Here is a 13,363-nt window from a genome sequence, read left to right as displayed (position 1 = left end):
AAATAGCTCTCAGAAAAGTAGGACGCTACTCATTTGGGTCAGCTGCGGCCAGCCAAACCCCTTCATTCTGGGACAGAACAAACACTGACACAAAGGCAGAGGGAACGACCAAGGAGAGCAGCCAGGTCAAGCAGGGAATGTCAAGCAGTAATGACAAAGCAGTTTGCAGAGAAAATAGAGCTACAACAGTGCTATTTACAGTAGCTGCAGCCAAAAAACTGCATGTCACGAGGCCCAGAACTTTTCACTGTTATGGCATTTGTAAATTATGTTTTATAAGTCCTAATAAACTGGCTGTTACCTGCATTCAGCTGGGGAGCATTAGCTTAACTACCTATAAAGTGTGATAGCAGCTCTGTTTAGTTTATTGGGGAAAGAATTCAACAATGAAATACACACAAACTTCAGCATTAATAAAAAAAAAAACTAAATATTTCCATTTTTTTTTTCTTGTGTTAATTTGATGTTTCATATTGACAAACCCAAAATGAACCCATGTGAACAAATGATGTGTTCATTTTTTGTGAGGTGTCGGCTAATGAAAGCAATCCAGTCGATGGGGGTGAGAAGGGCTGAAGGTCTGGATGAGAGAGAAAGAGGCAGCGCTGTTTTAGAGGCTCCTCGACCTCCAAACTCCCTGCTGTCAATCAACGCAGCCGTCCGTCCCCGGGGACGCGCTTTCCTCCATTGCATGGGGGGGGAACCACCGCAGGGAAAAAAGAACACAACCAAACAGATGCAGAAAGCTGCAGGTCAATGTGAATCTGTGTGCGTGTGTGTGTGTGTGTGTGTGTGTGTGTGTGTGTGTGTGTGTGTGTGTGTGTGTGTGTGTGTGTGTGTGTGTGTGTGTGTGTGTGTGTGTGTGTGTGTGTGTGTGTGTGTGTGTTTGCGCGCGACGTGCTATATTTTTGCACACCTATGGATTCTTCGAACCGGGTGTGCGTGTGTGTGTCTGCATATGTATTTCTGTATGAGTTTATCTGAGGGTGAGAGCTGCATGTATGTCTATGAGTTGGTGCTTGCGTGTGTGTGGCAGATTTGTGAGGCAGCTAGCACCTGAGGGAGGGGAGTTCTGCCTGCATATCGATGAGCCAGCAACTCTGCCTCTTTGCCCCTGAGCCCTGCACAAACACCACAACCAGCTCAGGGCCAGTCCTTTTCAAAGCCTCCCATAACATCTGATGCAGCTGTTCCCCCTAAGACTGCACAAAAAAGAGGCAGCGCATCAACAACAAGAACAACCACAAACACACAAAAAAAGATCTTCTAAAGAGGGGGGCTGTGCGTGTGATGTGCACCTCCTCCCCCCAAACAGAAAAGCACCAAATCAAGCCAAAGGAAGATCATACAAGTTTATAAAAAAAAAAAAAAAAAAGGAGCAAAGATACTGTATTCCACCAAGCAAAGCAGTGTCACCCCCAGGGTCTCATGACTCTGTTTCTAGCTTCCCTTTGTCTTGGAGGGAAATGTCAAGCTACCGATAGGTGGTCAGAGACACAACAGAAAAACAACTGAGAAAAAAAAAAAAAAAAAAAAAGAATGGGAATAAAGGGGGAAAAAAGAACCATTATTCTGCATGAAATAAAACAGACCCAACATGTGGAAAAGCAAACAATGAAGACCTGTATATTCAGGTGTCAGCAGATACAATCAGAAGGATGTAGGGTAGCTGTACTATAAGTGTGCTTCTCCTTCTCACGAACACAGTCATGGATATGAAAATGAAACTAAGCTAAGGGGACGGAAGGCGCTGCCAGTAAACCACATTAGCATCAAATGCAAATGAGAAGGGGGCTAATGGCTGGACAGGTGCAGACTGGGCCTCTAAATGACACACGCACACACACATTCTCAGGCACACACACACACACACACACACACAAATGAGATGGATGAATTAAACATGGGTGGGCTCTGCTTTGGGGGCTGGCAGGGCTGACATAAAGTCAATGACATACATTATTCACTAGTGCACGTTAGCCCAGCCAAGGCAACACATGACCTCTCACCCCAGGAAGTGCATCCAAACATAACAACCAAAACAATGAGGGGGTTCCCCACTGGAGAGGGACAGTGACAAGCTAGCAATACATTAAATATGAAAATGTAGCCTCAAAGTTTTTCTTTCTTCCAGATGTGAGGTGATCTAAACCAGGTGTAGACCTGAGGCAGCCGAACCAAAACCTGGTCCACAAGTGCTAACTACCCACCGTGAAGCTGAGATCCAGTCCATTCCACTCGCTCAGAGAACAGGAAACCGTCGGCCATGACATCATCCTCCCCGGGAGGAGCACTTCCTGCCCGACATTCTTTGCTCAAGACACACACATACACTCGTCAGGAAATGGCCTCTATCAACACACACACACTCACTCCTGGGGAAATGACCAACATCGATGCGGATACACAAGCACCGACACGCATGCAAGGAAATGGGGCACATCAACAGCGGGCTGCAGGAGTGTGTGCAAACGCAAACACACACAGGCACACACTCAAAACCAGCAATAAACCTGAAATAACATTGTCTGTGCATGTAAACTTGACACCCCTTCGCCCCTCCTGGCACTGTGAGTGGAGAGGGGGATCATGCCGGGCTAACCGGTGGATTCTTATCTCTGGTCACAGAGTGTTTCTATCCCCCCTCGAGAGAGGCTCTCCCTGCCTGCGGGACGCCCTGCAGCAGGCCTGTGGGAGCTGGACGAGCAGGAAAAGGCCACGGGACACAGGTGGTAGAAAGCAGGAGAGGACACATGGCGCTGGAGGGACAGTCATACCCTCAAAGCGAGTGAGGTTGACAGATTTGTGCACAGTTATATCGATGTACCGAGTAAATTAACAAAAATAGTTGTGCTGGGAGACACATTTAAGATAAGCTATGCAGAGAGATGGCAAAGGTGTGTGCGGGTGGGAGGGAGGCAAATCTGTTTGTGATTTGAGGCCCATCCAGGCACATGATAGACTGATCATATGCAGTGGCTGCATATGATTAACCCCACACTAAGCACGAGTGATGGAGAGAAGTGGAAGTGGAGGTTGGGGGGTTAAGGGCTCCCCTCATATTATCCTGTCTCTGTAAGAGGCTAAAGTGGACCACACGTGTTTCCCTGGGGAAGAGACGCACGGGAGCGGCTCACCTTTCAGCTGCTTCCCCTGCCCGGTGTCAAGCACTGACACAACATGTCATGCCGAGGTCCACCGGAATTCCCAAGAACGCAGCACCTCTGAGGTTTAATCATAAAACATGCCATGGGTTGTCATGTTGATCAGATGGCAGAGAAGACATAGACGCCATACAGCAGCACATATTGTGTTGAATATTTCTTTCCACTTCAGTGAAATCCTAAGAGATGTTAGTGGTGTTTGTTATCATAGCCTAAACAAATATGCTTCATAATTAAAATCTGAATCATATTGCTCCATGTAGACGCTTTAAAACCAAATGCATTCTCCTTTCAACAGGAGGCGAGATAAAGAAAAGGGGTGAGAGAGATTCTCCCGGTGAGCGAGTACAGTACCCAGAGCGCTGCCGATCCACACTGTACCAGATTTGTTCTCCTAACAATCAAATAAGTTTCTCATTAGCAGACTTTATTTTTCCTCATTCCTGCGGTTTTGCTGCAGTGGCCTGTTTCTCCCATATTAACGAGAGAGAGAGCTAATTAGGCAATCAGACCCATTACTCTTCCAGAAGAGTTAGAGCTAGCCCAGCTAATTAGGGCTGTAAAATCTAATCATCTCTGCGAAACAGCAGAGGGCTAACGAGCCCTTATTTAACGAACTAAATAACTTCAAGGGTGGAGAGGGGCTGCTGATGGTATTTCTTTATGAATTTGAAGGAGGGGAACTCACGGTAATTGAGTCAGTTTCAGCCTCACAGTTGTTTGTTTGTTTATGATTCCCTGATTATTGCAATTGCCAAGAATATATTGGTACTAAATGAGCAAATATATAAACCCTCCTCTCCTTATTCCCCTTCAGTCTCCCCTTTAAAACTAGCTGCCACCCCCTCCCCAACTGCTCTGCTCTCACCTGACCTATTTTCCTGTCCAGAAAGAGTGCTCACTGGAGAGGAAAACACAGATATTGTTGTTGTTTTCCCTCCCCCTGTTCTAATTTGTTGTTCGTTAATGCTGCCCTCGCACCTGAGCCATTGGGCGCCGGGGGAATACCGCCAGCGAGCGACCACAACACATGCTCAGTGTGGGAAAGCTGTTCACAGGAGAAGAGCCTGCTTCGCCGAGGTGGCTGTGCTCAAAGTGTGGCAAACTGAAGGGAAAGTTTAACCGTGGTGAGGCAGCGTGGCGCCCAGAAAGACGGAGCGACAGAGTGCACAGATGAGAAATTCAACAAGTATGCACACAGGAAAACAGAAATCTGAAATATGGCACAGAGTGATGGGCAGGCGTTGTTGTCTGAGGCCACGTGGTGGGGTGCAGCTGTCTCAGGGAGCACTGAGGTGAGGCCTTCCGCTTCACTGGAGCGGAACGAGGGTGGCACACGCACACACAAACTTGCGCACACATAGATACACACACGCACACACACGCACAAACGCACGCGCACACACACACACACACACACACACACACACACACACACACACACACACACACACACACACACACACACACACACACACACACACACACACACACACACACACACACACACACATACACAGGTAAAGAGTAGCTTTTGACAGAGCAGCAGTGAGAACAGGACAGCTGTGTTCATCAGATAGCACAGGTCACTGCCTCATTAACACTCACACAGATACACTCAAATGTGACAAATTCAAATCAGACATGAAATAGCCTACGAAGTTCTTCGTTTCACCTGATAATGACGTTGGTTGGACATGTTATAGATCACAAAATATGGCCAACAAAATGTCATACTGTGACTCTTTCATGGGAAATCACTGCAGTGTTTATGTTCTCTCCTTCAGTTGTGATCAGATAAGTTTTAAATCTGCATGCTTGAAGAACTGCTCACTTGTAAACAAATACTCTTGCTCACGCTGTTTGTCCACCCGTGTGCCAAACACATGCATACAGCAGAGGCCGGACACTCAATCTGCAGCGCTTTTCTTTTCTGACTGTAAATCACACAGGCTGCTGCATCGGTCTGAGGTAGTTTATGACAGCAGGAGAAAGGCACACACTAAAAAAAAAAGCGTGCGTGCGTGCGTGCGAGCGTGTGTGTGTGTGTGCGTGCGTGCGTGTGTGTGTGTGTGTGTGTGTGTGTGTCTGTGTGTGTGAGTGTCAAAAGCAGCTAACAACCTTCAGTACCACACCCGCCCGAGAGTGAGATTTATACACAGAAACACACCAGACGGCAGCTGTAACCCAAACTGCTCATCAGCTAAGTCATCAGCACAACCACACAAACACTGTTTGACCACACTTGAAGCGGAGGCCCGACTGCTCTGCGACTGCTCTGCGACTGCTCCTCCACTTCACACACATCCCTTTGGAATATAATTTACTGCCGTTTCACACATTTTGCTTACATAGACAATTGTGGTCGCTGAAACAACCACCTGTGGCCTGCTTTATTAGGCCTGCTGGTTACATTTTCTTAGCCAAATCACATCGGCTTACTACGCTCGAAATTTAAATGAAGTTCTGTCATGATACTTATATCTATTATATGATTCTGCAACATTTGCTGCCTGTGCATATGGCACACAGTTCTTCTTCACACCCAGTCATATGTGATGTGTTTGCAGTGACAGCGCAGCATCCCGTCGGCCGAGGTTGAAGGGCAAAGTTTTCTTACCTGTCGATGATGACAGGGTCTGATGGGGTCTCGTTCCTGTTGCCACAACTCTTCTTATCACAGCATCGACTGAAGAGGGGGCGAGAGAACAAGGGGAGGCAGAGACAAAAGGGGAGTTAGTCACCAAGATGTGAACGACGAAGGGAGCAAGATAAGGCACAGCTTAGACAGGGAGAGGAAGTCAGATGAGCACACAGGAAAGAGAAATAGGAATAAAAGGGCGTGAGACTTTTGTGGAGTTCAAGAAGAAGCATGAGAAGGATTTCTGTTTGGCTTGTCGAGGTAAGACCAGGGTTCTCGCACTACAGGCGGGGAGATCAGCCGGGGCGATTTTTAGGCAAAGTTTAGAGGAGCCGAGCAAAAGCTGTGAGCTTGAATGGGGCTCGATACAAACTTGAATTAGCCTCCAGGGCTCAGGTTAGCTCCATTTCTGTCAGACATCACACAACCAGACATCTTATGTTCTCTATTTTTCCTCTGTGCTCGTCCCCTCCCTCTATCCCGCCTCTCTCTCTCTCTCTCGCTCTTTCTCTCTCTCAGAAGTGGGTCACAGAGTGGTCCCACTGGACCTGGGGAGTAGTGCATGCTGGGTAGAAGGGGGTTGCATACTGATGTGACGAGTCGTTTCTGAATCATTTGACTGCAGCACAATGTAACAGTGTGTTGTGTGCCGTCAACCCCCCCTCCTCTCCCCCCCAAAAAGTATCACGTCGTCTACCTTTTCCTCTCTTGTCTGCTCGTCTGGCTGTTTGCATGTCTGTGTACCTGAGTCTGACTCCATGTGTGCATCTACTGTACATGTGTGTGGGAGGAGATGGAGGAAGACACCGAAGCCAGTGAGAGAAAGGGGGGAGAGAAATTGACCCTCCCCCTACTTTCTCTAGTCCCACAGGAGGAGAGGCTTGGAGAGCCAGATCAGATTTCTGATCTCGACCGTTTCCTGCAGTATATGAAAACAAGTGGTCTAAATTGCTTTGTGTGATAACCAGGAAGTGGCTATGCTTTCCCACTAGCCATTTTTCTACATGCAACTCCACATATGCTTCTAGATGACTGGCTTGCGAGAGACAATCACACGCTGCGCGATGCTTTTATTGATTGTAAATGCATGGAATGGGCTTGTGAGAGTTTTGCCTACTTTCTACTTTTGAGTGAGAGTGTGTGTGTGTGTGCGCGTCTGTATTTTATGTGTAATTCGAGTCTGCCACCCTCTGCACATAGCTCACTGTCAGGACACAGCAAACTGCATGTATTACACAGGCTGAGGAGGATGGGTTTGAGTAATGAGCTTTTCCTTGTCCTAATTAGCTGAACATGAGAGGGATGCACACACACACACACACACATATACACAGAGACATACACACACAACAGAAATAGGCCAGAGCCCATCTCCCCAACCCACTTTGAGGAAAATGATAAGATTTCTATTGTAATTTAGCAGTGCTCCTCGTGTCTTTGCCCCTTCTGTACACCAACAGAAACACCTGAGAGACAGACTCGTCTTGATCGAAGTAAAACATTGGTCAGGTAAGAAAAGCTCGGTGTGGTTTGTCTTACCTGCACATGATCTCGTGGGTCAACAGGACCCGACACATCTCTGGATTTTTATCTTGGCCCTCATAGATAATTGCCTGAAAAAAAAAAGGAAAAAAAAAAAGGGGGTGGGGGGACAATCACAGATAATTAAAAATGATAGATTTATATTTTTATTAGACCTTTGTGGGGGGAAAAAAAAAAAAAAAAATCAACCACAATGCAGGGGCAAATAAAATACAGAAATATGTGTGTCTTTCATCTCTGGGAGTAGTGTTTGTCTATCTGGCAAATGTGTGTATCGTGGGAATCCAGTCCTCCTGAACAGGAACGCTCTGTTCTGACAGCGACAGTAAGAGGGAAATTGTTTGTGGATGCGTGTGCGTGTGCGTTCTACTGCATGTGCATATGTGTTTGTGCATGCACGTATGTTTATGTGCGGTTTACAGTGAGCAGTTGGACTGCCAGACTGGAGTATAGTGCACCATCTGGTCCATGCAGCACGGCGTCCAAAAATCTAGTCTGGTTACCCCTCCAACCCCACTCAACATGCTCTCCAGGGCTGTGATCACCCAGCACACACACACACACACACACACACACACACACACACACACACACACACACACACACACACACACACACACACACACACACACACACACACACACGCCGATAAACATGCAAACACAAACGCTCTCACACAAACAACATCTCCTCCTACTCTTTTCATTCTAAGGCAAACTCTCTTCAAGCCTAATGGCACTAGAGGCAGAATTGGCAAAACAAAAGACCTGATATCAAAACAGCGTTGAAGAGGCTTACTTTCTTCGTTGTCTAATTCATCGGAATGGAGAATTCCCTCAGTGTGCGCCAGCCCACATGTGCTGCTCTGTATTTCTTTGTGTGATTGAATTGGCCATAACACACTCTGGGATAGTTTGTTCTGTTTCACATTGAGGAAATGAGGGTCAAGGTCCTCAAAGAGTGAGCTGGCATGCATCACTGTCTTTCTCAAACACTAACACACAACCGCTCCTGCACCTCACTGAGAAATTCACACAGTCACACACACACATACACACAGCCTGATAAAACACACACACACACACACACACACACACACACACACACACACACACACACACACACACACACACACACACACACACACACACACACACACACACACACACACACACACACACACACACACCATTCCCACTTACAGGCTGCTGTGTGGAGGCAACGTATGAGGACACATGTCCTCTACTTTTCTGGGCCTCTGTAAATGTATTCCACAGGTAAGACAGGTCGTTTATCAAGCCGGCTGTGCTGTGCTGAAGTTGAGGGTCTCAGACACAGGCATGCAGCAGGGCCGGGGTGGGGAGAGGAGGATGATGAGGAGGAGGGGGCTGGGGGAGCTGGGTGGAGGTGGGGGCAAGATTCAGACCAACACCACTGATGCAGAGTTCATTTTTCTAGTCTTTAGTTTAATGCAGAAACTCTTACCTGTTTAGTCATAGAGTCAATGAGACGAACATACAGATCCTGCTCTGTCCTGATCCCTGCAGAGAGACACAGAGATGTTGAATGTAATTTGCAGGTTTCATAGTTTCACATCACATCTGAGGGAAAGCTTTGGGGGAGCTTTCAGATCACAAGTTTTATTCATTCTGATTTCCCCTGTGAGGTGCTTCATGGAAACTGCAAGTCCAAACTCTTATTAATGACTTTCAGTATTTCCTGCCTGCTTGTCAGTTTGGCTGGGACTTGAAATTTGAATTTACTCTCTACCTTTTTCATTTGATCTCTACAAACATTTACTATCAAGTTACTGGTGAAAATAAGCACAGTAGGAAGAAACACGCGTTTTTCCTCAATTATAATCAATATAACTTAATTATTCAATCGAGGCACCAATACTAGAAAAACATTATCGCTAAAAAGGAAAACATTTTAGTTTGCTGCTCAGACTTGTTTATTACTCCTCCCAAAGTAGGCCGATGAGGAAGATAGTATATTTACTGGAGGAAGAAATAAGTACGACAACAACAACACAATTAAATAAAAACAACAATACGTTTTTAAGTTTTAGGTTTTTAAAGTATGAGTAATATATAAAGCACTTTACCAAAAAGATAAAGGGCTGATCTTTCACAGTAAGCATTTAAATAAATAAATAAATAGTACAAAACACAAAAAACAAAAAACATTCAAATAAAGGTCAACTGTAAATATATATCCTCCAAAAACGTTTCTTTCCGGAGTTTCCTCACTTTGCTTTGGCGTATCATTCACTCACTGCTTTTGTTATTGCCCCATAACAATTATGGAAACCAAACTCACCGTTACTGTAGAGGAGCTGTAGTCTATAATGGATCCCATTGTTGGTCTTTTCCCCCGTCGTTTCCTATGAAAATTAAACCAAACAGACCCGCTCAGAGCCAGCGAACCATCTCCTCCTGGGACTTTTACTGCGGGTCCACAACTTGATATTTTTAGATTACGAACACGTTACGTCTATCAGACTGAGATCAAATTCAAATCACTTCACTTTATTTCAATCATCCACACAGCCCAAAGAAGCAAAAATATCTGGTTGGAACTTTTAAAAACGTACAAACATATTTAACTATTCAACAAAATATAGGCTAGAGTTAACTCAATTCCTTGATGATTTCATGGGAAAAAAATATTTACAAAATTGTTTTTGTAATATTGTAGTTCTGTTTACTGTATTTATGGAAAAACAATCTGTTTAACTGTTGCTGTATATTTAACTAATTTAAATATTAAAATGACATCACATTTAATTTAAATGTCCCTCTCCAATAAATCACAGCGCAATATAAAAATATATCACTGACCAGCAGCAGAAGGGCATTTGGGTCTAATAAATAATGGACAAGCGGATGCTAAATGCTGATGAATAAAACAAATATTTATAAGTAAACATTCACTTTTACCGCCTCTTGCAAACACGTCAATATTATACTTGATCGACGTTTTTGATGTTTGTTAAATAAATAAAATATCTTGACAGACAACACCTGCAGGAATGAGTTGTGTTGAACTGTCAGGAAAAATATGAGTCAATATCAGCAGCGGAAAACTGAATATACAAGTGGCCACTTATGATAAATTGATCTACATGTCGTTGCGAATATTTTGCAATTACAAAGAAAATAATAATAACAATAATGATAATAATATTTATAGTGATCAGAGGTCTGGAAGTCTTTCAGGAAACCACATTTAAAAATCACATCAGGGAAGCCTTCAGGACCAATGATCCCTGCTGTGTGCGTCTGGCCACTTTGTTAACACACGTCTGGTAATTTATCACTTTGACTTATAACAGATCACTATACTGTGTCAGGCATCAGTCCACGCTCCGCTCAAATTTACACACTATGTGCTTATTTTAAACATGTTATTATAAACGGTCAAAGGATAAAAATACAAATAGGCCTGGAGAGATTTTGTGAAATTTCCGAACTCACCTTTTCCTTCTCTACAAAGTCAATGTAGGTGGTTCTCTCTATTTCCACCGGCTGACCCTGTCGGTCGTATAACGCCAGGACGAAGTGGAAGAAGTTGGACTTGCGGAGGTTGGAGGGCGGCTGTTTCTCGAAGTGTGCCCGAGCGAGACCCACTCCGCTGCGGACACAAGCACAAACCAGCAGCACCCACAACGACGGCAGTTAAAAGAAATTCAGTCAATAAAAGTGCAGCATTAAAGAAATCTGCCAATAAATTCAAAGCCAAAATCGTTTAAGTTTCATTCAGTGCCCATTCTGAAATTAACTTCATGCAATTTTATTTAAAAAAAAAAAAAAAAACTGCACACACTCACTTTATATTTCACTTAACAATAATTGAACAAATACGATTAAATATTAAGCTGATGAAACAAAAATAGATATATATTATTTCATATTAGTCATAATTTGAACAGGTCAGCTGCTCTCATGATTGTAGGCCTGCAATATATGTAATAGCGTGATTATTTGTATTTTAAACTTGTCCTACATGATTAAAACTAAGAATTGCATTTTATTTTGTAACAAAACCCGTTAAATTCAAGCATGAAAAATTCATGCAGACTTTGAAAAGTAACCTGCTCTGCTTTACCACAACAAAAACACAAACAACCACGGAAGTAACCAAACTTATTCTGAGCCAACATTTAAACCCTGGATGTCCTAAAGTGCTTTGGGCTGGCTGTGCTAAGTGTGCCACAAATCTGTTCAACACATTTTAAGTATTTGATCAATTCAGACTTTGAGCTAAAAACTTAAAATGCCATCGGGAACAGTGGTTATCCCACAACTACGTCCTCTGGGGACGCACGCTGCCCCAAGTGATGCAGCCGCTCCGTCTTTAACACCGCAGATCTTAATGGGCTTTCTCCCCGCTCTCCACGCCCCGGAGTCAGCGCAGCGCCAAGGCCGCCTCGGGCTCACCTCTGGGCGGCTGTGTTGGCGTCCAGCACTCCGGCGCCCTGCATCCATGTCCGAACCGCGTTCATCCCGGCCACCATGGGCTCTTCTTTCATACTACTCCCACTCCTCTGGATGCTCTCGTGGATGCCAAACATCAAAACGCACCTTCACACTGTCTCTATCTCTCTCTCACTCTCTCCCCTCTCTCTCTATCCTCCTCTCCTTGGCTCCCTCCTTATTTCCCTGCCTCCCCTCCTCTTGCGTCTGTTTGATCGCGCTGTCAGAGGAGCAAAGTGGCGTGGTCTATTTCACTTGGCGTTTAGTTGCGCGCGTGTTTCTCAAAGTAAACAAAAGATGCGACATGTGGAAGGAAAAGGGGAGCTGTCAGCATCCAGGGTTAGCAGCATCTCATGTCAGCGACTCCAGAAGAAAAACAGGGGGAAGCAGCAGCTATGAAGATGAACAACGTGAGAGCGATGAAAGGGGAAGCGCAGGATGAGAGAGGCTGCACTGAGTTGGCGACAGTCCCCCGGATCAAGGTGCAGCTGACAAAAACACAAGCAAAATGTCAGTTTTCTCAACAAACAGTCCACAGTGAGAAAGAAAACCAAGAAGATGAAACGGGTTTCGCCCTCCTTCGCTCCGTGTCTTTATTGACAAAGTCGTCTCTTCTGTTCAGATGAATGAAAAAGGAGATTGCGCGCAATTAAGAGGCAGTCCTGGGTAAAAGCGGCTCAACTCGTCGTCAGCTCCTGCTCGGGTGATTTGCGCTCTTTTCTTCCCTGAGGAATCACTTTGGACCATCTCTGGGATGCCAAACAGGAGAGAACGAGTAGGTGAGGGAGGCGTGGTCTAGGAAGCGAGCAGGAACGCCCTCAAACCCACTTAATAACACGGACAATCAGCTGTCCACCAACCCGTACAGCACGCTGTCCGCCCGCCTGCCTGCTGTCCCCGCCTCGTCCCACGCAGTGTCCCGCCCCAGCCACTTAGCCAGAAGCTGTGCACAGTGTGTATATGCGTGCGCGCTGGTTTGTGCCAATGTGTGTGCTGTGTCTTTTTGAGAATGTGTATAGACATTTTAGTGTATTCACGACAATCAAACGCCAACTCAGGGGAGAACATTAGTTTAATCCACGCAGTTTGCACAGAGAGAGTGAAGGGCAGAGTGAGGAGGAGACCCGGGGAGGTTGTAACATCTATCGTCTGTTTGCTGCGTAGTCACTTGAGCTGCAGCCATGAAAATGTGCCCGCATCTGTGTGCAAAACAAGCCCAAACAGAATCCGATCAAATGTTTAAATGAACAGCAGATAAAAGTGAATTTGTCTCATTATTATGTGACAAAAAACGTACAAGAGAACAGTGAGAGGAAACAAACGGAGGAGTAGTTGCACCACTTGTGTTCAGATTTAATTGTGTTTACTTCTAGTGTCAGATTCAGCACCACCAACCAAAACCCATATTTTAATTGTCCACATTATGTATGCGTGCGCTTTGAAAAAACACAAAACGACTTAAGTTAAACATTACAAATCAAATGTCACTGTTGTATGTTCACATACGAACTGAATCAACTGCGCTGAGCGGTCCAAGT

The 13,363-nt window shown here is 45.1% G+C and overlaps 1 protein-coding gene across 1 annotated transcript in view; it reads right to left on the bottom strand.

Annotated features, from left to right (window-relative positions):
* ebf1a (EBF transcription factor 1a) overlaps positions 1-12,574 on the bottom strand; it is a 56,672-nt gene extending 44,098 nt beyond the window's left edge. The window contains 6 exon segments of the mRNA XM_069696886.1: positions 5,785-5,853; positions 7,345-7,418; positions 8,833-8,888; positions 9,670-9,733; positions 10,827-10,983; positions 11,790-12,574. Of these exon segments, the coding sequence (XP_069552987.1) occupies positions 5,785-5,853; positions 7,345-7,418; positions 8,833-8,888; positions 9,670-9,733; positions 10,827-10,983; positions 11,790-11,923 (554 nt within the window). The 5' untranslated portion in view covers positions 11,924-12,574.
* Between the last annotated feature and the right edge of the window lie 789 nt (positions 12,575-13,363).

The sequence above is a fragment of the Brachyistius frenatus genome, unplaced genomic scaffold (assembly GCF_029030835.1).
Source record: "Brachyistius frenatus isolate BFR_SWC_R1_liver_20210118 unplaced genomic scaffold, ASM2903083v1 Contig_22, whole genome shotgun sequence".
Taxonomy (NCBI): Eukaryota; Metazoa; Chordata; class Actinopteri; family Embiotocidae; genus Brachyistius; species Brachyistius frenatus.
The sequence above is the reverse complement of the archived record's forward strand: the minus strand, read 5'-3'. Positions and strand labels throughout refer to the sequence as shown.